General features: G+C 42.3%; 2 protein-coding genes across 8 annotated transcripts; both read left to right on the top strand.

The window, feature by feature from the left end:
* Positions 1 to 258: 258 nt before the first annotated feature.
* On the top strand, positions 259 to 3,000 carry decr2 (2,4-dienoyl CoA reductase 2, peroxisomal). 6 transcript variants are annotated; one of them, XM_057032571.1, is made up of 11 exons: positions 323 to 468; positions 592 to 722; positions 796 to 905; positions 991 to 1,059; positions 1,352 to 1,403; positions 1,478 to 1,613; positions 1,724 to 1,848; positions 1,937 to 2,030; positions 2,106 to 2,210; positions 2,433 to 2,621; positions 2,799 to 3,000. In XM_057032571.1, exons 3-11 carry the CDS (start codon positions 805 to 807, stop codon positions 2,831 to 2,833), a joined length of 906 nt encoding a protein of 301 aa, XP_056888551.1. In that variant the 5' UTR covers positions 323 to 468; positions 592 to 722; positions 796 to 804; the 3' UTR covers positions 2,834 to 3,000. The 6 variants fall into 6 exon arrangements, with proteins under 6 accessions (XP_056888530.1, XP_056888569.1, XP_056888541.1 ...); XM_057032550.1 differs by lacking the exon at positions 592 to 722 and having other exon boundaries at positions 259 to 366; XM_057032589.1 differs by lacking the exons at positions 323 to 468; positions 592 to 722 and adding an exon at positions 269 to 316.
* Positions 3,001 to 3,629: 629 nt separating this feature from the next.
* rab11fip3 (RAB11 family interacting protein 3 (class II)) lies at positions 3,630 to 26,019 on the top strand. 2 transcript variants are annotated; one of them, XM_057032514.1, is made up of 14 exons: positions 3,630 to 6,286; positions 11,187 to 11,280; positions 13,225 to 13,301; positions 14,986 to 15,158; positions 18,390 to 18,596; positions 20,395 to 20,532; positions 21,246 to 21,281; positions 21,417 to 21,510; positions 21,650 to 21,894; positions 22,163 to 22,244; positions 22,325 to 22,462; positions 22,581 to 22,736; positions 22,820 to 22,960; positions 23,041 to 26,019. In XM_057032514.1, the coding sequence occupies exons 1-14, from the start codon at positions 4,715 to 4,717 to the stop codon at positions 23,152 to 23,154; spliced, it is 3,267 nt and encodes a 1,088-aa protein (XP_056888494.1). In that variant the 5' UTR covers positions 3,630 to 4,714; the 3' UTR covers positions 23,155 to 26,019. The 2 variants fall into 2 exon arrangements, with proteins under 2 accessions (XP_056888494.1, XP_056888502.1); XM_057032522.1 differs by lacking the exon at positions 20,395 to 20,532.
* The last annotated feature ends 176 nt before the right edge of the window (positions 26,020 to 26,195 follow it).

Below are 26,195 nucleotides of genomic sequence, written 5' to 3'. Positions count from 1 at the left end.
AATTACAGAAAACTGACTGTGGTATTGTTCTAGAGACAGATGGTTTTCGTAGCAACCATTCAAAGTGTTAATATTATAATCACAGCAGTTTCCTCACTGTCCTTTTTAATATTTATTTTTACACACAGGTCTCTAATGTTTGTATATTTTTTGAGACCAACCAAAAATTGTTAGTTCATTTGTTACTATTGCGATAATGGCATATGCAGTTTTTAACTGTAAATCATCGAGAAACAGTATTTGCGCTCTTGAACGCAGCCTGGTTGGACTTCTGTCGCGATGCGTGTCCGGCAACAACAAAAAAGTAGTGTTCAAGGTACAAATAGTCACCGATGAAAAGAGAAAAAAACACACACCATAGTTGCGGTAAGAAGTAGATCTGAGAGTTCGATAGGTTCTTCGTTTCTGGGTCGTTGAGGAATTGGACGGTTCTGTTGGTGCTAATAAAGTTAGCTTGATTTGTTCCAGGTAAAGGCTGCGCACAGTCCTGACATAATGCTGTTACCCAACTCGTTTTTGTGAAGACTTAGCTCATCTTAGCCCCACAGTAGTTCTCAGCATGCTAAACTTATTTTCATTGTCATCTTTGAGGGGTCAACTTGGAGTGTGTCTGAAAAACGTCAAGTTTCTGAATTCATTTGAATGTTTTACCTGGAGCTCTCTTTGACAAGACCTTTCAATGCACAACAGTGACGAATAACCATCTGACAAGCCAAATAAAAGTAATGACGAGCTGCTATAGTACTGTTAAAAAGGTTGATTTAATTGTCAAAGGCTTTATTGCATATGCAACAGAGTTTCGGAATGGCAGAGCCACGCAGTAAAGGAGCACTGTTGCCCGAAGATGTTGATTTCGATGACTGTCTGACTTCATACACACACATCTACAGTCCAGATCTGCTAAAGTAAGCATGCAAGTCTCTGCTGTTTATTGCATTGTTGCAAGGTCATGCTGGAAGTTATATTAAACTTTTGCACTTTATTCCTTAGAGATCAGGTTGCATTTATCACAGGTGGTGGATCTGGGATTGGGCTGAGGATTGCTGAAATCTTCATGAGGTGAAAAGATTTCTTATCTCTTTCTACATATCCTCTTCCGTTATTGCAAATTTCACTTATTTTACCTATACAGACTCTATAAGCACATGAGTATAATTCTTTAATACCTAGAATCACTGTATGCTCCGTCAGCACAATGCTAATGATAGACAGCACAGCAGAATGTAAGTGAGGTAATATGGTGTGTACTTTAAACCACCTCGTGTTATCTGACAGACTTTCACCATTTCTTCTATGTGACAAGGTTGAAATCTTTTAATAATTTACTTGCTCGCTTTTTCTATTCCATCAGGCACGGCTGTGACACAGTGATTGCCAGCAGGAACTTTGAGAAGCTCAAAGAGGTGACGCCTGCTCCTGTAATCCTAAATTACATCACGTGAATAAACTCTAACGCGTGGGTTATCTGTCCCTTTAGGCAGCCAAAAAGCTGTCTGCCGTGTCAGGACGCCGATGTCTCCCTTTGTGTTTAGATGTCAGGCAACCCGAAAGCATCACGGCTGCTGTGGACGACACCCTGAAAGAGTTTGGCAAAATTGACATTCTCATTAACAGTACGGGAGCTCAGTGTTGTGGAGCTGATTCTTCACCTTGAACGCTGCATTTTCATTTCCTGTGATATTTTAGGTTGATGTTAAAATCCTGATGATTTTTTTTTTGACAGATGCTGCAGGGAACTTCCTTTGCCCGGCCAATTCTCTCTCCTTTAACGCCTTTAAGACGGTAATGGAGATAGATACAATGGGCACATTCAACACCAGCAAGGTGGTCTATGAAAAATACTTCCAGGTAGGTTCTGCTTACCTGAGTTTTTATATTTCAGCAGCTTGTTAGCTGGCAAAAGACGTGACTTTTGCATCAATCTTTGCTTGAATAGAACCATGGTGGCAACATAGTCAACATCTCGGCAACACTTGGGTACAGGGGACAAGGCCTCCAGGTGCACGCTGGCTCTGCCAAGGCTGCAAATGGTACACGCACCGTCTTAAGATCCTAAGAATAACTACATATCAATTTAAATAATTCTCCTGACTATTTGTCTGCAGATGCTATGACCAAGCATCTGGCTGTGGAGTGGGGGCCCAGCGGGGTGAGGGTCAATGCCTTGGCTCCAGGTCCCGTCTCTGGCACAGAGGGCTTCCGCAGACTGGGTAAATCTTTACAAAGCATCCTTTTACACGGCGTGATGTTTTCCCATGTACTATAAGACAGTTGTAAAAAGCATCCAAAACATGTCCTTTGGTCCAAAAAAGGATCACGTTGAGGAGCAGTAAAAGTCTCCCATATGAAATTGGTTCCATTTTGATTTTATTTGAAACAATTTCGAGTAATCTTTCACAGGTGTTTTTATTTTCATTCTGTAAATCACGCAGGTGGTCCCAGAGGAGAGGCTGCCGGTTTATTCCAGTCTATCCCTCTGCAGCGGGCAGGCAACAAGACCGAGATGGCCCACTGCGCTCTCTTTTTGGCCAGTCGTGCCTCCTCCTATGTGACCGGAGCCATCCTGGTGGCTGATGGTGGCTCATGGTTGACCTCAGCGAACGATGTCTCCATGCTGTTGGGTATAGCTTCCTCTAAATCTGCTAAACTCTGAACAGGGGCTCTTAATGTGCTCCTCCTGACCCAGGTGTGTTGGGGGAGGTGCAGCATAAGGTCCATGACTGAAAGTGTCTGCAATGCAATTGTTTATTTCTGACTCTTGACATGTATTTACAGATGTGTGTCCTGTTCCTTTTCAGGTTACTGGTCATCAGAAAAGAAAAGAGACAAATGAATGGTGAAATAAATGTATCCAGAGGACCAGCTGTTGTAGTTGCCTTAAACTGTATTATTTAGTGCGTGTATGAAAAAGTACACACAAACACGCACACACACACAAACTTGTCTTGATTATCTGCCCTTACAAGCTGCTGAACCATTAAAATTGTACAAAATATCACATATTTTATTCTTATTCATTCATTGCATATTGTTTTGAAATGGTAAAAAATAAGCTGTTTCTTTTTTGGAACTGCGGTTTGTTTTAGTTCAAAAGTTATTGATACCCTAAAGGTCATGACCTTATATGGGTTCCCTATATTGATTGATGAAAAAGAAAGAGAAAAAAACTGTTCTTTCTTTTTAAGAGTTTGACTTCTAATGTGCCCCCATTATGCTTTTAAAACCAGTCTAAAAAGTTTATTTCAGTAAGAGTACCAGAATTAGTCAGACAGGGGAGCCAAAACAACACAAATGGACCCATTTGGTTATTTGTATTTTTACCAAACGTTGAATTCCAATTGATTGTAATTGGTTGAAGTGATCCGATGTGATTTACCGTGAAGGTTTCATTTATTATTATTAGAACAACAACTCTAATGAATGACGTGATTTGACCAATACACATCTGCATAAAGGCCAAACCCCCAAAGGTTATTGAGGACGTTGGCAGTTAGATTTCCATAGATGCACAAGGCTTTGGCTACACTCGAGAGGTGGACTAACGCCATAGATCGGAAGGATCGAAGCAGCCGATACTGCGGTTGATTTTGTACGCTTGCGTCAGACGTCAGCGGTGTGTCTGCGGCTGGAGGCGGCGGAGGAGGAGGAGGAGGAGGAGGAGGAGGAGGGGACGCTGCTGATGCTGATGCGAGAGCTTTCCGCCTCTGTGGAATCAACATCGGCGGACTGACTGTCGAGCGGATCAGCCTTTTATTTACGCCCCCCTCTCTTCGTCGTTGCTGTACGGGACGAGACAAGCCGCGACAGCGAGTGTCCGGGACGAACATAGCAGGAGAATCCGAGGAGGGGAGGACGGTGTCGCCGCGTCACTGCTCCGGCCTGTCCTCTCACTGACACAGGTGGATTGCCGTGGGACGGACGTCGAAACGAAGACTTAATCCTGGGCGGTTGCGGTGGTGACGCTTTTGCTGTAATTGCAGCGTTAAATTTGGTAGAATTGAAGCCAAGGTTTTGCGTGTTAATATGAGCGTTGTGGAATGGTTGTTTGTCGCGTAGCTAGCTAATAGGCTAATTTGGCTCGCTAGTCCGTTAGCAGCTCTTCTGGCCAATGGCAAGAATGAAGTGGGATGCTCGATGGTATAGTTGACATTATGAGCCTTTATTCCGTTCTAACACTACATCGCATACAAAATTAAACCAATTGTAGAAGGGGATTAGCACTTATAACTCGAAAGTTATTGAGCTTAGAGCAGCTGCGGTGCTTGGTCTGAGTTGGTTAGTGTGCAAATCAGCTAGCAGCGATGGATAAGTTGACACAACATTAGCTAGGAAGCTAATGTTGACAAACTTTTGAAGATTATCGTCATTTGAAATAGTGTGAAATCCATTACGTCGCAGCGATGTTGACTTTGTTAATATCAAGTCCGGATTTGTTTCGGTGATTCAGTCATTGGTTTGTACGAATTGAAGCATGTTGATGGTGAAGCATTTGGGAAGAGCCAGGGATGGTTATGTTATAACTGAAGGACACGTACGGACAAGAGGCACATATTTAAAAGCTCTTAATTACTAAAATGAAGGAACTGATTGGGAAGTAAAACGTCAGGATCCTGTTAAAGATGTCCAGCTCCACCTAAAAACATGACATTACCACCGGAAAACTTGACAACTGCAGGAAGATTGCCAGGTTTACAAAGTTGAAAAGTGAGTAGGAATGGAGCCGACAGTCCTGTCTGGCCCTCTGGGGCACTCGCAGTGGGAGTCAGAACAGCCATTTCCTCTGGGATTTCACACACTGGGTTCTGACAATGGAGGTGTGCTCTATCCAAACGAGACCGGCCAGACAGGTTTTCAGGACTTCACTAATAGTGACCACAGTCAAACATGCCAGCAAAATGAAGACCTAGTGTATGAGGACAAACCCGTAGAGCTGGAGAGCCTCATACATTTTTCTGAATTTTCACCCGGAGGTTTCAAGTTTGAGGACGACGAGTCGGCCATTTCCCAACTTTCTTTCCTTAACACCCACATAAGGGAATTCACAGATAAACAGGAGGGACCCGAGGAGGCAAGTGACTGCACATTGACACTGCCCTTTTCCCCCAAACTGGGAGAACTTTTTGGGAAAACCGCCAGTGGAGAGGTCTGTCTGACACAGGTGGACCCTCTTGAAAGCTCAAGTGCCCTCAGCAGTCAGGAAGAGCTCATCAGCCTCAGCGTACCAGCCTCGCCTTCCAAGATTTCTGAGACAGAAACGGTGGAGGAGTCCTCATTAGTAAATCTCCTCTCCGATGAAATGCCTTGGCCCCCTTTAGGTTCCTCAGAGGAGATTAACTCACGGGATATCACTGAGGAGCTGGTGAATCTTTCACAGGAGCAACGAGCTGGACTGCCTCCCTTCCAGAACAGCCAGACTTTGTCACCTGAAACCGGAGACAAAGGTTTATTCCCCGGTCAAGTGACTGATCTGCTTGTAACCTGTAGTCCTCCCACACAAGGCTCAGCTGAGAGTGGCGTCTCATCTGACCACCTCAGCACATCTCCGCTGCAGGCTGAAGGATCTGTGCCTTTGTTGGATTTAGCGGTTCCAGACACGGACGGCAGTCTGAGTTTGAGTCCCACCAGCCCAGGCGAATGTTGGGCCTCATCCCTGCATGAGTCTGAGGTGAAATGCACAGGGGAGATCTCAAATTTGACTTCAGAACTAGGTGAGAATGACTCATGCGCTGTGGATGTACCTGCGGAAACGTCGGCACTGACGGCGACGCCGGCTGAAGATGCCTTCGTCCCTGGTGAGTTCAGTGAAAATTGCTTTGTAAAGGACTGTAAGGTTCCAACGGAGGATCCCGTCTGTTCTGAAGCCAAGCCTCAGGGCAACGGGGCAATGGCTTCATGCTTGGCTGCTGCTGATGTGCACAATAATGAAACTTTGGACTTGGTGCCACAAAAAGGAGCCCAGAATGGAAGCGATCCAGATCTGGTGACAGAACAGCAGGGAGAGGAGAGGTTAGCAGGCACAGACCCGTCGGGTGGATCGAGTGATTTTTTGGTCGAAGACCTGCTCGGTTCTGCTCCTGAGGAGGGAAGGACTAGTGAGCAACCTGTGACCATTTCCCTCTCCAAGATGGTGGCGGACGACTCCCTTCCAATGGTCTCTGCCGTGAACGTGGAGGAGGCGGACGTCTCTCCTCTGAAAGCTGTTTTCGACGCTTTAGACCAAGATGGAGACGGATTTGTTCGCATCGAGGAGTTTATGGAGTTTGCTGCTGCGTATGGGGCCGACCAGGTGAGGCCTTTGAATTACTGTTCACGGTGTGCATCCCTCTTTTTTCAGCTTGCATCTTCTTTGTAATGGACGGTGAAATGAAGTTCTAGGTAAAACAGTAACGCATAAATGATTTATTATTGATTTTGTGCTGAGAGCATCCTGCAAAAAGCATGCTTAATTCAATGAAGTGAAATCCATCCGGATGATGTCACTCAGCAGGTCGTATCGGTTGGTGACGCCTGGATCATCAGCGTAGGATGGTTTACGTTGGGTTTTGCTAAAATTGTGCCGTAGCTGAGTGTAAAAACAAGCGTTTAGCTAATGTAGCCTATGTTAGAAGGGACGACTTGAATATTTGAGAGGCGCTCTCAATAAATTTTGAATCACATTTAGCCAATAACACAGCTCGCCTGGATCAGATTGTCAGCCACATTAAGAAAGAAAACCTGAGCCAGGATTTCAGTCATAATCCACGTTAATCTGTGGAATATATTGGCTGTGATAGATTCTGGCAGGTCTCCTTATGTTAAGTCTCCACTGGCCATCATCCTAGTTGTACATCCTCTAGTTTGGAGATAATCTTTTAGAATGGCTGATGCGTTTCTCTCCATTTGACATACAGACCTATATTTGAAGCATTTTCACATTTTCAAAATGAATTTAAATTCACGTTTCAGGTAAATAAGATAAAGTTAAAACCAATTATAATATCTAGACTGCATTTCTAAACCACGAGCCCTTTACACTCCTGTACAAACTTCTTCTTTCTCTACTAACTCTAGTTTTTGCTTCATGTCCTGGTCAGCCTGCTATGATCAGGTGTTTTTACCTGAAGCTTTGCAGGGTTAGCACTCCTCATTCTAAATAATGGTGTCCTTTCAGACGTGCTCGTCTATATGTAAATATTGACTAGCTCACTAACCATTAACACGTGACTGCAAGTCAAACAATGACGTCATGTCAGACATCCTGTAATAGTCAAATGTCCTCGATGCTCATCTGTTAGAAGCACTTTCTGCTGCTTTCTTCTTTCACAAGGTAATGAGAGTCTAATGTTGAGGTTCTGATAAAACTAAGCACTTGAAAGAGGGGAGGTGTGTGCAGAATGTGAATATGTAGCACGTGGAGGAGTTTAGATCCCTTCTCTCATGTTCAAAGTGTTTCTGCTGCCCCTGATCTGTGCCATGTCTCGGCCTGTTTATTCTCGTTTCCTCAGGCAGAAAATGGGCAAAATGTATAAGAAACCAGCTGTGTTTTCCTCAGCCCCTCCGCGGCCGAGCTTTTAGGGACAGAGGAGCACATCTTAAATGTTTGACTGAGAATCGAGCCTGATTGTTTCTTCTGTCTCTAAATTCTCGACATATTTCCATGACACTGGGAATAGGTTTGACTTACTGGGCGAGGTCTGCTCCAGCAGCACCTCCCAAATATGTAGATCTCAGCAGTTATACTGTATTTTTCTTTCCCTGGGATTTTTCTAGGAATACTGAGCAGAATGTGCTGACTTCTGAAGCCTTTGTTTTCCTTGGGCCCAGCGGTTGTCAGGACCACATGTCTGTACTTTTCAAAAACAAGCTCGCTTGTTTTTATTTATTTTTTTAACCTTTACCCAGATTAAAGAAAACCCGATTGAGCTCAAGACCTCTTTTACAAGGGCGACCTTGCCAGGAAAGGCAAGAGCGCTCACATCATAGAGGGAGGCAAATAACGGCACATACCAAGTAGCACAACAAACATCAGCATGTGACATGCAAGCAGAGTTTGAGTTGTGATGAGAATCAATTTGGATATTTCAGAATAGAACCAACTTGGGATTTAAATTTAAAAACAAATGCCCTGCTCAAAGGATTTCCGTAGGCACTCTTAGAATAGAGCAGCAGGTTTCCAGTGAAACAAGTTCTGACAGTTTCAATTCAGATCGGGGGGCATTCCAAGAAAGGGGGCTGCAAAGCTCAACGCTCTCTTTCCTGTTCAAGTTCCACCGCCAGTAGTGGCCGGCTGCAAACTGTCATCTGAACGTGAGGCGTAACGCCCTTCAGGTTTCCGAAGGAAGGTGCATAAATAGGAAGGAGCCGGGGCCTTGTAGACCAGAGGTATCCAGCAGGTTTATTGCCTTACGTTGAAGGACGTGGGCCGGCTTTAGCATATGGAGATGAACCCCAGCGCACAGAGGTCGGCCCTATTCTCCAGAAGTAATCAGGCGGCAGACAGATGTCAGAATCCATTTTTGTGTCCGTTTGATGGGCCCAAGGTTCCTGTTAAACATAGTTTTTGATCTAATAAGCTCTGTGTGAAGGCTGCTTGAGGTCATTCTGGTGGTTGGGTCTTTGTGGCGATAAATTGTAAAATAAGACGGTTGCTCTGATAAAATGTTGCTCAAATCTAGCCGAGGGCCTTGACAGAATTACAAATGTTTTGGAACTCCTGGGACTCCATGAATATGAAATTACGTCTTTGCTTAAGTCACTAAAGCCTCGTTTTCTGGTTTTTAGAACGTTTGTTCTTATAACATCGTCGATAAGGCGAACGCACCCAGCCGGCCTCGTGCATAGACGGATGATCAGAATATATTTGTGTGTTGCTGTCCTCGGATGTGAAGCCAGTGAGCTTAAGTGTGCAGGAGCTGCTGCTGTCCTGCAGCTACGTGACACACTTGTACGACACGTATTCAGTCCCAAAGATCGATCTCACTACTACTCAGTGGGCTCACATGTGTTTTTAACCCTGATTTTGCACAAAAGCCACACTGCGCAGCATTGTGGCGGCCGGTCAGGCGACGCTCTCAGCACCGCTTTAGTCGGGCGTCCCTCCCCTCACCCGCTGCTCTTTATCTGCTGCCCCTGTAATCCACCGTGGAATGCTCCACACTCTGAAGCAACCTTCTTTTGTGTCTGCTCGTGTTCACGTTTTATATCCAAAGATCCATTTGTGTTCTGTCATCTTTTGAAAAGCACTTTGCTTATGGTCACCATTATTAAAGCTGCTGGAGGAACTATGGTAACACCCCCCAAACCCCCCCCCAGCCTCAGCTGTGGGTATTCTTCATGGGTCTGTTTCCACAACAGCAGACTGTGTGGAGGCACTCGGGTGTTCCATTATTGGCTACAGACAATAGGGGAAATTGAAAAAGTTTGATGCTTAATATTGCAGCACTCAGAGTTGAGTTCATATCTGCCATATCTCTGTTTCATATGTTCAGAGCACCAATGAAAAATGCTCATATGTGCACGTGTTTTTCTTTTTTAAAGCACCACCCTGTAGCCACTCGCATTCGAAAACGCCAGTAACTTGGTTAGATCCAGCTCACAAATGAGACGAGTAAACTGAAATAGTTTTGTGGTGTTGCACAGTGACAGATCTGCGGTTGCGGCTTGAGTCATGCAGGAAAATAGCAGAGGTGTTTGCAGGGCTTTGTTTTCAGACAGTACAGTAAGAAAACAAGTGACGTCATTAGACATTAGCGTGTTTTCCTGGCGAAAATGAACTTCAATTCACCTTTTGCAGTTTTAGGTTACACCTGAGAATAACCAAACAGGCTGAGCTGTGGACACCTAAGGGGCCTGACACTGCTGCAGAGCTTAACAACGCAGATGTAGGCCATGGATCCAGCCCACTGTTTAGGAGGTTTATGGCTCTGAATGCTTTGGCTGAGGCTGCAGTTCATCCTGCACCCCAGTACTACTTCCGGAGTTTTATTGAACAAACACTAACCAAAACGAAAGCTCTTTATTATCGGGGTTATATAAAATTAACACTTCGTCTGTAGTTGCTGGTGTTATTCCCCAACCACATCTCAGTTTGCTCATCTCAGTTTGCTCATCTCGGTGTGCAGAGGTGTTGCTGATGACGTGGGTGATGCTGCTCAGTCTGCTGGAAAGTGTTTTTCATTGTTTCCTTCAGCGCTTTAGCATAACTGCCAACAGAATAGTAGCTTACGGTTACCTTTACTGAGTTAAGACAATCGGTAAATCCAGCTGGGCTTAATTCTTTAAATCCAGATCAGGAGCCAAATGAGCTGTCAAAAAAACAATTTGTTTAGAGCTCTCAGCCACCAGAGTCCAAGCGTAGCATTGCTAAGCAGATCAGCTTGTTAAGTTCAACCGATTTATAAATAAAAAAACAATAATAAAAAATTAAAAATACACGTGCAAGATTCTCTGAAATGACCTTGTTCATGTCCATCTGCACTTTCTTTTTCATGTAATAAGCATGTTGAAACCATAGAAACCTCAACCAGCACATTCTCAAGCTCCCCCCTAGCTGATTCTACCCATAATACTTGTTTGAAATGCTACTGTAATAATGGGTTTGAGGGTTTTTTTGGTAGCTTGTGACATCTTATTTAAACAAATAGATTGCAACGTACAACCACTAATAACGCAAACACAGAATCTTATAATTGTCCCATCAGATTTTAGACACTTTGAGGAACCACATTTATTCAGATGAAGGCTGTCTGAGCATGGACCTAAAGGGATTTACTTTTTAAAATACTTTGGAATCAATTTTGAGTCCAAAGCCTTCCGCTTTGCAGAAGTAAGAGAAGATATCCTCCTGTTGCCAGGTTACTGATATGTAGGAATATAAAGAATGTTGTTGCTCTTGCGTAACATTGAACAGGCGAATGCAGCCACAGTCCTGCCATCTTTGTTACATCACATGTGTGTTAAAGCACTTAATGGGCTGACATTTTTCCACAATTTGATCCACGCTGAAAGATTTGTGGAATTCACAAATTCCTGTCAACGTGGAACAAATTGTTTACGGTATTCCTATAGTTTCACTATTTTATACTTCAAAACTAATATGTGTAACTCATTGAGCCACTGTGGGGGAGGCATTGATTCTCTTACATATTTCTCTAGTTTAGCCTGCCGCTGTCCACCAATTGGATTCATTTGTTCCATTTGTCTTTCAGGTAAAGGACCTGACTAAGTTTCTGGATCCCAGTGGCCTTGGTGTGATCAGCTTCGAAGACTTTCACCGTGGTATCTCTGCAATTACCAACGGAGGTGTGTGTCATTTTCTAGAAGCGGTGCAAGCATTAATGTTGATGTCAACTATTAGGGGGTGTTTATCACCGTATTTGGATACGCAGGCCTCACTTATGCATTGAGATACAATCGCTAACAGTTTCATGGCTTGACTCCTGAATCTGAATCCTTAACTCACCTTTTCTTTTTATAGTTAAAGCATTTTCATTGTCAGTGATAGTTAGAGTTTAGCGTTGGCACATCACACACATTTGTTGACGTGGAAACAGCTTATCGGGTGTGTGGTTTGATTCCCGTGCACTTTCTGGGCTGAGCTGCTCCGGTTACTGAGACCATAAGTAAATCATGACCTGACGATGCACATGGCGTCATTGGCAGGGTTTCAGAGCGGAGTGGCAGCGTCCTTTTCACATCAATTATTTACTGCCCTCACCCATCCCTTTCTATTCTCACTTTCCTGTTTTTCTTTTAGTTACTGTGGAAACCAAACTGCAACAGGGACATACATATTAAATACATTACTCTGAACAAATAACTCTTAATGACTATCACAGAGTGTCCTTATATTATATCATTTTCTTCAATACTGTCCTGTTACTTTCCATACCTTCTTTCTGTAGATGCTCAGTACCATTGGAACCATAAATTTGATAGGAGTATTATTTGTGTGTGAAAGTTAAAGCTTTCCTTTACCCTCCCAAGTCACTCACACACTGCTGAGAGAATCCCACCATACTTGTAAAGGTGGAGTCCAGTTTTTACTGTGGCTGTGGCCAACAAGTGCAGTAAAAGCCAGATCTTCTGTTTCCCTGTTATTATTTTAGATTTAACTGCATTCCTCTCTCTTTGTGTTCTTGTTCTTTCTGCAGCGCTGTCTAACAGGAATACAAACATAGCTGCAGGCTTTGGAAATGCCTTCTCCCTGTAGTAGCAGTGGCATCTCTTTATTAACCAAAGTTAATCTTGCAAAAATGTCTGAGCTTTGCTGCTTACAATTAACCTGGAAACTGCAGGTGCTCCCGTAGAATCCACCTCACACTCGAGCCTCATTGTTTGATGACTGCTTTTACTCAAATGAGCAACAGTTTTTTCGAAGCAGTGATGAGTAATGGGTTACGTAAGCCAGGGAGCTGGAAAACCTTGTGTTTCCTGGCAGCTTTGGAGAACACTGCTTGAGTCCCATTGTCTCACTGGAGCACTATGGGCTGTTCTGTTTACTAGATGAAAGAGCGCCGTGGTTGGTGGGAGGCCGTCTAAGGTTACCCTGCTTGGCTGCAAGTGATTCCAACAGACGACTGAAATGACAACATTTTACTTGGACACACTTTACCCTTTTTTTATAACTTCATTATCCCTATTACCCTAACTAAGACACATTTTACAATATAACCTTTGAACTATGAGTGTCAGAGTTACATAATGAGTTGTCACATTATTTTATTTTTTTTTTATAGTACAGACAGTAAAACTACCGCTGTGGTTCTGCAGACAACATTTTAGTTGGGGTAGTTACTCTTGGTAGCTTGATATGTATATATATAATATTTATTTATTTATTTAAACTCATTTTTGCATTTTCCTTTCATCAAACATGATGGATTCTGTTATATAGCACTAGATAGTGTCAGTAAATATCATGCACCAGGTAGGTAGGCTTTACATCCCTACGTTTGCAGATGCAAATTCCCAACATAACCAGCAGCTGTCTCTGTAGATTCTCAATCATCCAGGTCATAGTTATCAGGGTAGTTTTTTTCTGTCAACTTCTTCTATTTTGAAGACATTTCGCCTTCTATCACCTTCTTCTAAAAACATCCAGTTGACATAATAAAAACTACCTTGGATAACTAGCAGCATTCTTCCTAATGGCAGATATACATTAGTTCCAGTTTGTGTGCCCACATCTTATGACTTTGGGGACATAACAAACACAATAAGCATGTCTTCATGTCACGTCTGCAGGTCCTGCTCCACAGCTTTACAGTGTAAACTACAGTCGGGGGGATGGTGCTGGTGGCTGTCCAGAGGAATATGATGAGGTGAGGCAGAAAACACAAGGTTTACCCTGGCTTGTCATCTTTTGCATGTGTTCCAGTTATCAAGGCTTCCATTCCCATCGTTGCGCCCAGAAGTCCCATGCTGAACTCTCCATGCACTCTGTCTCTCTGCTGCCATTTGCTGAGCAGCACGCATGGCTGTGATTACCGCTGTGTGAATGTCCCACAGACACAAAACAACATATCTCGGGTGCCACTAAAGAGCATGTGGCAGCCTTAGGGTTGCGTATTCGTTTCAAACACTGAATTAGCTGAAATGAGCTTTGTGTTTTTACATTTGCGTATTATTGTTTTTACGGTTGTGGTTTGCATATCTGGCATTCCACTCTCCTCCTGAGAATCTGTATATTTATCCACCACTTTTTCTGGCCACCGCAAAATTTCAGATTTTCTGCTCTTGACTGCACTGTCACGTTATTCCAGCAGCCCCTTACTGCACACCACCAGCACCCCCTGTTGGTGTGGTGTGGGCGTGCAGGACAGGGAACAATATTCAGGACAAATAGATGACCTTTAATTTAATCCACATCTTACAAAGTTCTTTAGTGGAGTGCTTCTTGTTTTTAAAATGAAAAATACATGGATGTTCTAAAAGTGAAAGTTAACATAAAATTAAACGGAATGTTAAATGTTTGAAATGAGATTTACCAACTGTCTGTTGTTTCCTGGATCCTGACCGGTAAACTGTGGTTTTTGGGAAGTTCATGGTTGCAGTAAATGCCACAACTGTTTCTCTGGCCCAGAAAAGAGGTTCTTCTCAAAGGATGTGCTGTTCTAACCATGTTTACTCTCAAAACAGGCAAAGTGATGCTTTTCCGCTGTAACCTGGTTTACCATCCTTCCCTCCCCACATTCAAAAAATATTTTCTTCCCCTGCTTCTCTTTAAATGTGCCCATCATATTTCAATTCTCTCATGTAAAATACAACATTAAGCAGCCACTTTGCATAAGGCATGAGCCTTTGCCTCAAGACTCGAAACCACTTTTAATGAGTGTTTCTCTTATATTAAGCACACATCACGTCACTTTTCCTGGGTTTGTCAGACAGTGAATTACAAACTACAAAATACTTAACATGGTGGTGTTTTAACTTGGTTCTTTTGACACACCTCTGGACGATTAATCTTTCTAAGTCTTTTTTGCTACTCTTTGGACTTTGCCTCTGGCTCCTCCCCTCAGACCGCCCAGTAGAGCTGAACTCAGAGGAAGTTTTGGGATTTTTGTCTCTTTCTCTCGTTCTGAGACCAGATCAGAGGGAGCATTCGTCAGAGAACTCTGGTGGCTTTCATGGGGTAGCCAATGCATCTTATGAAATGGTTCTGGGTGTGAAGGATAGCCCCCTGGGCCCGGTTCCTCTTAATGATTCACTTATTTTGGTACGATTATTGTGGCTCACTTTTCATTTTTATTACAGCCGTGATACCTGGCAACACGCGTCCAGCTGCTAGCAGCTTTATACGCTTATTGTAGTCTCTGCATTGAGTAGTTAGTTTTCGTAAATACCACATTCTTGACCTCATGCATATACAGTTTTAAAACTCCCGCAGGTTTCCCTTAGATCCACTGTCAAAATTACAGTGAAGTATTTTTGATGTCAGATCATGAAAAGATCATCTTTTCTGGTCATTGACCATTTTGTAACATTTAACTTTGTTGGCTTCTCCAGCAAAACGAAGTGACTGACAGTGCATACCTTGGCTCAGAGAGCACTTACAGCGAATGTGAGACCTTCACAGATGAGGACACGGGAGCTCTAGTCCCTCCTGAGATGCATGAAGATGTGGAGACAGACAGTGGCATTGAGGCCACGCTGCACGACCCTGAAGATGGCGGGACAAGGTCAGTATTTTTTTCTACAGACAATACACACATCAAAAAACTGGATAATACTCAGTAAATGTATGTATGAACATAAAAGTGCCATTTTTATACATATCATTTGACATCAATAATGAGGCTTTAATATTTTATTATAATGGAAAAATGATATTTCTCATGACTGAAGATGGCAGTATTTGTTGCATGTGTCTTAGATCTTTAAACATTAAAGTGAGCTTGCACATTGGTTTCCATGGTTATCGGAGACCTGGTTACCTATATTTGGATCACCAGACCGGCAGTAAACAGACGCTGCTTAAAGACTAATGTGGACAGAGCTGCTGTCCACATTAGTCTTTAAGGTGGACAGAGCTGCTGTTTTATGTCCTTAACTGCCACAAGACTGTTTCATAGTCAGCACAGACAAAGTTCGCTGATACTTTCTTTCAGTTTGAACATGTCAGCTATTTGAGAAATAAACTAAAATGATTGCAAGATGAACTGCAGAAGTTTCTTGGTGCATCTGAGTCGATCATCCTTAGTATTGGCTGTAGATCAACAGTCTCATCCTTCGTGCAGTCTGTGCTGGTTTTCATCGAAAAGCTTTGGGTATGATTTTTTTATCTCTGTTCCTGTCGGCTCACTGTCGTCATCTGTTGGCTACCACGTTTCATAACTCTTTTAAATGGAATATATATAAACTGCCTTGGGCCTTTCAGTAATTTATGGTTCTCTTAAGTTGACCGTAAGGATTCAATTTCAACACATCTATCTCACATATATAGTTGTTATAATGGTTTGTAAGGATGGGATGATTGTGTTTTGATGATCTGTGGTTAAATGTTGTGTATAAAGTGTGTGTGAGCCAGTTGGACCAGAACACGTGTGCTAACAGATCGTATTACTCAACCAGAGTCTAATATATTATTCATTATGATGGGGATCGTGATAAAGCCCTTGTTTGACTGTTTAGCCTTTCCATGTTTTTATCCTGTATCCTATATTTTTCTAGAAAAAGGTGATAGCTGTTACTGCCAGTTCAGCTCTGTGCAGTCATACATAAGATGCTCTTGTTGACAAGGTATTTAGTTCAAATGTGAGGAAGTGCAGAAACCTGAGGTGTGACTCTGTGATCCTCACTGACCTATGTTGCAGTTTAATGACAGATTGGAGTGCTCTGCCTGAGGTAGGGTATGCACACACTTCCTACTGCATGGCTGAATCTTGAATTGCAGGAAATGTTGAGTTAGCGCTTTTTCCTTGCTGTTTGTTTCTTTCTTTGGAGTGGCCGGATCGGAAAGCTCTGCACTTATTCATTCCCTTAATTATATTTTAGCATTTCAGCAAAATAATTAGAAAGATGCTAATAAATCACTTGCAAGAATTTATCATCAATCTTGTAGAGATATTCAAATGGCGATAAACACTTTGAGTGTTTTATGAATTAACAAACATTTAATTTTTCAGTTGAAAGTGTTTGCCAGTCCAGTAATGGTGATAATCAGTTGTCATTAATATGAAACAAGATTTAAATATGAAAAAAGTGATCTTGATGTGTTTGCTTTGGGCCTGCGCCTCGGAGACCTCTGTGGGGAAAAAAGTACAAGACTTGTATTTTTGAAGGATGGCAGAGCACAGCGCAGCAGTCTAGTACAGTTTCTATTACGTGCAGGACAGGAAATCAGATACAAAGAGAAAATAAGACATCCTGTAAAGAATTCCTTTTGACGGCGAATCTCTTTTAACTGTGTGGGAGTCACACTGTCAGATATATTTTGAAAGTGGAATTACCCATAGTAGAGCCACCAAAATATGAACAAAAATGGGAATACTGTCCTCTTTTGTGGCTCGGTTTATACACTACAAAGGGCTAATATCGAGCGACTGTACATTCATTTGTTTTCAGCTGACTGATGGGGCTGCACTGACCTAAAGATGCATTCGGTGTATTTTGGCAGATAGTGGAGGAGATAAAAGGTGAAATTATTCTGCCACACCAACCCATCTGGTGCATTATCAGGGTCAGAAGTTGTTGAGTAAAGAAAACGTTATATGATGTGCAAAATATAATAGGAACTTTTCAGCATTTTGTAAAGACATGTAAAAAAAAAAAAGGTCATCTGGTCTGGCTCCCCCAGCATCTCTTAGCCATATTAAGATTAGAAGTATATGCATTGGTCTGGGGATTAAAAATCTAACAGGATTAGCCTCCCCCACCCTTCTCCGTCCTACCCGTGTCCCCGCACACATTTGGCCCTTGTAGGGTCAGCAGGACTGTCTGCTGGCCGTTACTTCTTAGCTTAAATCTGCTTAACACACTCGCAGGCAGCCCTTGCTGCTGCAGTCTCGTGTCTGTCCGTTGGCACAGTTGATGCAACTTCAGCTGTGAAGCTACGCAGCGCTGGACTCAGTGATTTACAAAGACGGAGTTGGTGGTCTTCTCCAAACAGGAGAATCACTTTTTTTACTCGCTTTAACTTTGTGGAAGTTCAGGATTCCTCTCTGGTTGTCCGGGGTTGTAACTCCAGTTGTCCCACGGCTTTCATGCCCGGGCAGCGGAGGCCGTACAAAGATGCGTTCTCCCTCTTCATCCTGTCTTTGTCCAAGCGGTTTAAATGTGGACCCAGTTAGTAAGAGCCTGAGTAAAGGGTGAGTGACTTCAGAATGAGTAGATATTATTAAGGTCAGATTTTCACAAGGCATCACTGCAACGTGACCTGCGTAATCGTCTGAATGCTTCTTGTTTTTGTAAGATTTCCTGCTTTCTCATTGAATATTGAGGTGAAATTGACTGTTTAGGAAATATTCTCTTCTGCCAACTTTCCTGCCAGTTTTTGAAACATCCCCTTTAGCAGCAAATGCCCATTTCTCTGTTGTGAAGCTCATCTCGTTGATTCAATGAAACATGAAAGATTGTTTTCATTTGTAGTGTGTACCAGACCTTCTAGTAGCCCAGACACAGACACTGGTCCAGATTTACTCCCAGACAGCATAGGGCTTCCCTCTCCAGAGAGTGCTTCTACATTGGCAACGAGCCGCAACACATTTTGTTCTAGCCAAAGCGGCCTTTGGGATTAATGTGAATTAAAAGATTACCTTTTGAAGACAAGTGATCTTTGAATTTGTGGGGCAATTAATTTTCCTTAATTTTCTTTACTTAGCCTTACTGAGAACTTGAGTCATATCATCATTTCAACTTTGAATATATTTGTTATTGTGTACTAACAAGATTGTCACTCATACGTCCCTCAGGTTCTCCCTGAACTCTGAGCTTCACAGCCACAAACCAGCCTTGCTGACAGTCATCGGAGGGGAGGAGGAGCACTTTGAGGACTTTGGGGAAAGTAACACCTCAGAGTTGCTCCTGGAAAGCACAGTGGATGGGACAGAACAACCAAGTGACTCCCATCTCCTGCAGACCCCTGAGCAGGTCAATGGCTCCTCCTTGCTGTCTCCCAGGTATGTGCTCGTCGTCTCTACCCTGGTGAAGCAAAGCCATGTTTAAAGTGTTGATTGATCCTGATAACCAGCCATTTGGGGATGTAAACAGTCCAGAATTTGCCAAAATTATGTGAATACAGTAAAAACTGTAATTTCCTTCAGTAAATCTATTGTTTTTTTGTTCAAAATACTTCTTTCTGCATTTTTAAGATAAAATGTTTCTCTTTCAAACTGTAATTGAGGTCAAATGTTGATACAAGCTTTGCATAGACATCCTTGATCCACCTTATCAGCCTCCATTTCTGACAATCAGCAAGATGTGATATGTGTTTACAAAGTTCATTCCATTCTACTCTTCTTCCACTGCAGAGTAGCTACTTGTCTCACAAACAGTTTTAATCAGACTAATAATTTTGCTAAAATGCTAAAAAAAAAAAATAATAGAGTAAATTCGGTTGTTTATCTTCTTCTTTTGTACCCTCATTATTTAAGTCTTAGGGTGACAGTTGTTGGCAGTCCCTCATGGACAAACTGTAGTCCAGATAAAGATGAAGCACAGGCGCCACTTCATCACTGTACAAAAATGAAGCACAAATATGTGAAGAGCAGCCTCTAAGTTCAGTTGTTGAACTCAATTTTTATTCGTTATACAGCTAATTCTCATCCTAAATACATACGAAGCTGCATGTATTGGCATGATTCTAAACATACTATGAGGGAAGTAACCATCTCAGCTTTGACCTCCACATTGTTGGAAAGATTCGGACATTCTTTTTCACAAACACCAAATGTACAGTCCTGTGAACAGGTTTGCCTTCCTGGTACCATTCATTTGTGGTGCAGTGGGATCTATAGTCTTTTCCCCTTTTATCATGTTTTCTTCATTGTTTTGAACTTACATTTAAATCTACAATTCTTTGCTTTTAGATGTGCACAAATACAATCAATCAAATATATTTTAGTAATATTTTCTACGATTTGAAACCTCTAACACTAGCTGATGTAAATTAGATTCAGGTACCATAACGATACAAAGTTTTACAAAAAATAAAACTCATACAGGCCCTAAATTACTTCTGGTCCATACATTACATGTAATTGATTACAAGGCAAGCTGGCTAACATTTACAGGAAATGGTGGTATGACTAAAAAAACATGCAAAAAAACCATCCCACAAGTTTCACCCACTTGGTGTGAATGCGTCAGTGTGTTTTGAGCCAGTCATGCTCGGTGTTGGTGCATGCCGGGATTCCTCCTACACACACTCCCACCTTTATCCATCTGCATATTACAGCACTCTGACAGTTTTCCCTCTGCTCTACACAAACACATAACTGAAAATGGTCTAACCGGAGCATCCTTTTTAACACAGTCAGGGAAACTGGGTACAACGTGACCAAGTGACGGTCAAAGTACACCCAGCACGCTATATTTCTGCTTAAATAAACAGGATCCTGCACCGGCTCGTTGCATAATTCAGACCTGAATCACTTGCTGAATTAACAGACAGCAAGTAGAGGTGTTGTGATGTAAAGTTCTAAAATTGTGATATGATTAACTTGTCTTATGTTGGTTTATTACACATGAAGATATCCAAGGAATGACACAAAAAAGGGTTCTTTCTTTAGAAATGATTTCTTATAAACACACAAAAATACACTCCCAGTTACCTTTCACTTCGTCTCACATTCTTCTCTCACTGAAGCCCTCACTTTTGACTCACTTGTATGGTTTTCACCCAGTTTTCACCCACCTCATTCTTGCCTGTCACTCACCACTTCCTCCTACTTTTCCTCCGTATTTTCCTCTCTCCAGTGCACCTGCTCCTCTCCCTGACTGCTTTCAGAGCTTCCTCAGAGAGGAGGCGCTGGACTTTTTCTGTAGCCAGTGTCACAAACAAATAAGTCGTCTTGAGGACCTCTCCACCCGTCTCAATTTCCTAGAGATGACTAGGTAACATCACTCACAACCTAGTCCGGTTACAAGCTGTGTGACTGTTTGTGGTGTTTAATAGGTGCAACTGCACGCATGCACTCACTCTGCCTCCTGCTCTGGACCAAAAACATGTGTGTGCAATACATTGTACTCCTCACACACACATACTGCATGCTGCTCCTAATCTTCTACCTCTGCTCCTTCTTTTTGTAAGTGTGGTGATGTCATTTTATACATTAAAGCAGTTTTGGTGGTAGCTAGTACCCAGGGAATGTACAGTACTTTAGACTCATGAAATATTGTACTGGACTTTACACTGCAGTGTATAATTAACTGACTGGGATCACAGGTGAGTGAGTATATTTTGGTTTTTGGGCTCATCTTCACACTTTCAATAATCCTATTATTGGAACAGTCATGCAGAATCGGGTTGAATGACCATTTGCTGTATTCCAGAAAAAAGACGATTCAATTTTTTGATAACGTCTTGACTCCACGATGATGAATTTATGTATTTTGTAATTCCTAAGGTTTCCATAATCATTTCTGTTGCTGGCGTTTGCTGTGATGTGTGAATAGTTTCTAGCTCTTGTTTCTGCCTGTTACACCTTATCTGTAGGGCTTTCAGAATGAGGGATGGGGGTGGTGGATACCAGGAGATAGTGTCTCTTTCCTCCATCCCTTTTTTCTTTTCCTGACCAGTTTTCCTGTTGTTTTGTCCCCCTATCCAGCGCTGGCAAGAGGCTGTCCAGCAAAAAAGTTGCAAGGTAAGCTAAACAGTTGGACTGAGTTCATGTTTCAAATATGAGTGCAACAGAGTTTTTTTCACTATCAGGAAAATACCAATTTTTCAGTGGGCTCCAGGAAAAGCAGAATTAACTTTCCCCTTTCCACTCATGCAGACACCTCCTCCAGAACAGTTCCATGACTCTGGATACCATGAGTGATTTAACGCGGGACATCATGGAGCTTGCTGACAATGACATCACAGACAAGGTGAGACCTTATTTGTCCCAGAGGCTAATGATACATTTGCTCGCCTCTGGTTATTCACATTTATACTTGTAAGCTGCAGCATTTTTTAGCTGTTTGTTAAACGGCAATTATCAACTGGTTTTTGGAAAACCTGTCAAAGGTACTCCTCCTTGAGCGTCGAGTGGCGGAGCTGGAAAAGGAATCGGAGGCCTCGGTGGAGCAACATGCACGCTTGCGCCAGGACAACCTTCATCTGGTTCACCGGGCCAATGCTTTGGAGGAGCAGCTGAAGGAACAGGAGGTGCAAGCTCACGAACAACTGCAACAAGAGAGCCGCCGTCAAAAAGACGCCACGATCAAATTGGAGAGGGAAAGGGAGATGGAGCTGGAAAACCTGCACACCAGGTGAGCGCCAAAAGATTGGATTTGCTCTTTAAATGCAGCTTGTTAAAGTGGTAGTTTAACAAAAAAAATGTAACAAAAAACACCAAACTCTCTCTGAGATCTTGGACTCTATCAACGTGCCAGTAGTTCGCATCTTGTTTACAAGTGCCTCTGTACTGCCACCCCGAGGCACTACTCTGCCACTACACCTAGGCTATCCCTTTATACAGCTTTATCTATCAGTTTAGTTATTACAATAGAGTTTTTTTCAAATGTCACTTTTCCACAGGCTGCAGCAGCTTGATGAAGAGAACAGTGAGCTGAGGTCATGCGTCCCTTGTCTTCGAGCAAACATTGAGAGACTGGAGGAGGTGAAAATGAAAATGACTCACCTGTTGTGCGAAAACTGGACTATTATAAACGCCTTTTTTTGTTTTCACTCATTTTAAAGGAAAAGATGAAGCTTCAGGATGAGAGAGACACAATGGCTGACAGGCTGCAAGAGGAAACAGAATTCCGCAAGAAGATGGGCGACAAGCTGAGCCACGAGCGCCACCAGAGTCAGAAGGAAAAGGAGGGAACTCAAGAGGTCAGCTTTAACAAACAACATGGGGTCAAGTTTGATCATACAAAGCTGTCTGAATGCTTTCTCTACAGTGCATATATTAAAGACGCCTGGAATACTTATTAATTTGTTTGTATCTCAGCTTATTGAAGACCTAAGAAAGCAGCTTGAACACCTCCAGTTATACAAACTGGAAGCCGAAGCAAAGAGAGGGCGCACGCCAGGAGCAGGGCTACAAGAATATCAGACGCGTACACGTGAAGCTGAGCTGGAGCAAGAGATCCGACGACTTAAACAAGTAGTGCACCTTTTTCTGTCTTTAAGCTCTTGATTTTCTGCATGTTCTCTCATTTTCTGATCTTTGGCATTTATCGCCTCCAGGACAACCGCAGCCTGAAGGACCAGAACGATGAATTAAACGGACAGATCATCAATCTGAGCATCCAGGGAGCCAAGAATCTCATGACAGCTTCCTTCTCTGACTCACTGGCTGCTGAGATCAACTCTGTATCACGCTCAGAGGTAGACTTGAAAAACATCACTAATTCATCAGTTCTTTTGTATTCAAAAATCGGCTTTTTAATCTCTGTTTGTGTCTCCAGTTGATGGAGGCTGTCCACAAACAGGAAGAAATCAACTACAGGCTACAGGACTACATCGACAAAATCATTGTGGCCATCATGGAGTCAAACCCCTCCATCCTTGAAGTGAAATAGACTCCACAGAGCCACACAGGGACTCAGGCTCTTAAGATGTAGGAGACTTGGCATCAAGAGGAAGGAGAAAACAAAGGGTTTCATCAGAGACCAGCAACAATGCACTCCATTCATCAAAGCCCTTCTCAAAATGAGTCATATGAAGCTCTTTCACTGAGGCAACTTTGAGTTTGATCACTCTTCTGTGACGGAATGTGTTAACCCTCCTGAGCACGATGTGGTTCTGGTGACTTCCATGTTATTTGGTTAGAGGGACCCAAGTCTCCACTGTTGAGTGAATGTGAAAATGAGCGCCAGAGGTCTGTGTCGTAAAACTCTCATCTTCCAGCCCCTTTTCAAAGGTGTTGTTTTGAACTAAAAAAAGAAAAAGAAAGAAAGAAAAATGTTGAATGCACGGAACCAAAAAAGCCTTAAATTAAAGGTGATGATAAGAATTAATTCTGTGAAGCTGGCATACCTCGGTTCACTGGTGGTTTATGTGAACGCTTTAATCTCCTGAACCAAGCTGAATCCTGCTTTCATCCAAGTTTAAAAGTCATGAAGCACAGGTCAGGAGAACAGAGCATTGATTTCCTTTTTCTATGTTTCTCAGTTGCCACTTTCTGTAAGGGAGTGTTCTGTCATTTTACCACATTGTTTCCAGTGAAACCATGTGATGGGCATTTCTGAGAAATGCTTGGAAGGTTTTTTTTTGCGTGTGTGTGTGTGTGTGGTGTGTGTGTGTGTGTGTTTTCTGCGTGCTCTGAAGGGGGTTCACAAAAGCATGAAGAGTAGCAAATGAAGGAATTGGGTGATTTCTAATTTTTCTGATGCAGGCTCCTAAATCTACTGGATTATCAACAAAATCAGCCCATACTGACGCCCGGTAAACTCTCCAAACACTTGATCCGTACTTAAAGGGATAGAGCATAGCGATTCTGGGAATTCTAGTGTAGGCTTTCCCGTCTGCCACAGGCCTGACCCCAGTGTCCAATAACTGACTGAAGGTGACGGTGTGCAAGTTTTACCTGGCTTTTCTTTCTAATACGACATTTGCAGTATAGGTGAATAATCAAATGGTTGTACTTTGCACTAATGTATTATTTCTTTTGCATTATTGTTTTGTTGGTGAAAAATGTGTTCAATATGGAAGGGATCAGTTTATAAATGATGTATATTTCAAAGGCATTTATGGGAGTATAAGCGCACAGTCTGTTGCTACTGACATAACAGTGGAGATGTGAACTGTAGTCCCACTCACTGTTGAAAAGTAATTCCTCACACTAATTTATGCCGTTTAAATCAATCGTGGCTGTCTTTATATTCACCTACATACTGTGTGTTTTTCTGCAATTACAAGTGACTAAACAATTCAGTTTTCACTGATTTCATTCAGCACCAGTCTCACACAGGAGAGTTTGGTAGGTTTGTGGGGCTCAGTGTCAGCAAAACGTTCATGTTTTTCACTTTGTTCAGGTCTTGTTATCACCACTGTCCTTCACCTGACACTGAACTGGGACAAAATAGCCTTGGATGTTAATGACTTGTACATGTAAAGTTTTTTCTACACTCATACTAGATTCTAGGTATTTTTATAGTTGGGAAGAAAAGAGCATTTCTCATCTTACACTGAGACAGCTGCCTGTAATCTTCTCTAGCATGTAGCGTGTACAGTATATTTCCCAATAGTTTTAAATAACATGATAATATACATCATTTTAAAATAGTTTTTTTTTTTCAACTCACCATCTTTAGAGCAGAGTGGTTCACAGAGGAGGTCTGTGTTAATCCCCTGTGCAAACACGAGATCGTGACCTGCTCAGAATGGTGGTTTGTCGAGGACATGGTGCCAGTGTAACCTGTGCACCATTTTGGGATCCAGCAGCGTCTGACTGTTGACTGTTGTCTTTCCAGATGGAGTCGGATCTTGCATGGAACCATTTTCTTTTGTATAGCTCTGAATTTTGACTGATAAGTCGTATGTTGTTTGTATCAGCTGAGTTATTGGAGACCCCATGACACCAACAATCACTCGGGTGTCCTGACCTCAGTCTCTTACCTTTGAATAACTTTGCCCCAACTGGCAGAATACTTTATTCTTATCAATGAGTAATGTTTGCAATACAGTGTGCACTCCTAATCCACTCTGCTTCATCTCTTCATGTCTGCTTTTCACAAAAGGTTTGACAAAAGCTGAGCATTCATTTGTGACCATATAGGAGCATGAAGTTTATAAAACATTCCTTTTAATGAGATGAAGGTGAGTGCACTTTAATCATGTCCCAATTTCTGCCCTTTACAAGACCAAAGCTTGAGCCAAAGTTAGAGCTTATAGTCCTGAATCTGTCAGGGTCTGGGGTCACACCTAATCATGAGCCAACAATCTGAGCATAGCTTTTTGAAGAAAGAAAAAACATGGCCTGCTAGTCTAGACACTGTGCTGCTGTGTTAAACTTCAAACTAACCTGATGATGAGCCCTGGAGGAGGTACTGACCATGCGACTTAGGCAGTTTGTTAAATTATAAATGATGAAGCCTGAAATGTAAATATGAATTGTAATTTTTGTGATTTTTCTGTCTCTCACACTCACTTCCAGTGTCCAGAGAATCTTTGCTCAATGCACAAGCATCACTACTGTAGTAGTGCATGTGAAATGGGGTGATAAAAAGAGAATATTGTAGAAAAGAGTTTAAATTTATTCCTATTTTCAAAGCTAAATGTATAAATAACAGTATTGGTTATAGCTGTATATTATTTTTGGAGATCTCCAAATGATCTAATCTTAATTGTTGCTGGGGGAGTATAATTTCTGTCATTGTTAAAACAACAGTTTAGAAATTAAGCAGTAAGGTTAATAATGGAAAATAAAAGGAAACATGAAATGAGCCCGTGTTTGGTTGCTTTATGTCTCTGTCCTTGTTTTTCCAACTGAATATTTGCTTTCGACCCACTAGCCCCAACGGTTTGTATTATTACGATTGCCATTAATATTACTACTACTATTATACAATGGGACCTGAACTAAAGCTTGGGTCCCATTTGTCTTTACGAAGGAAATAGA

The sequence above is a fragment of the Takifugu flavidus genome, chromosome 1 (assembly GCF_003711565.1).
Source record: "Takifugu flavidus isolate HTHZ2018 chromosome 1, ASM371156v2, whole genome shotgun sequence".
Taxonomy (NCBI): domain Eukaryota; kingdom Metazoa; phylum Chordata; class Actinopteri; order Tetraodontiformes; family Tetraodontidae; genus Takifugu; species Takifugu flavidus.
This window is presented reverse-complemented; position numbering and strand designations above follow the sequence as displayed.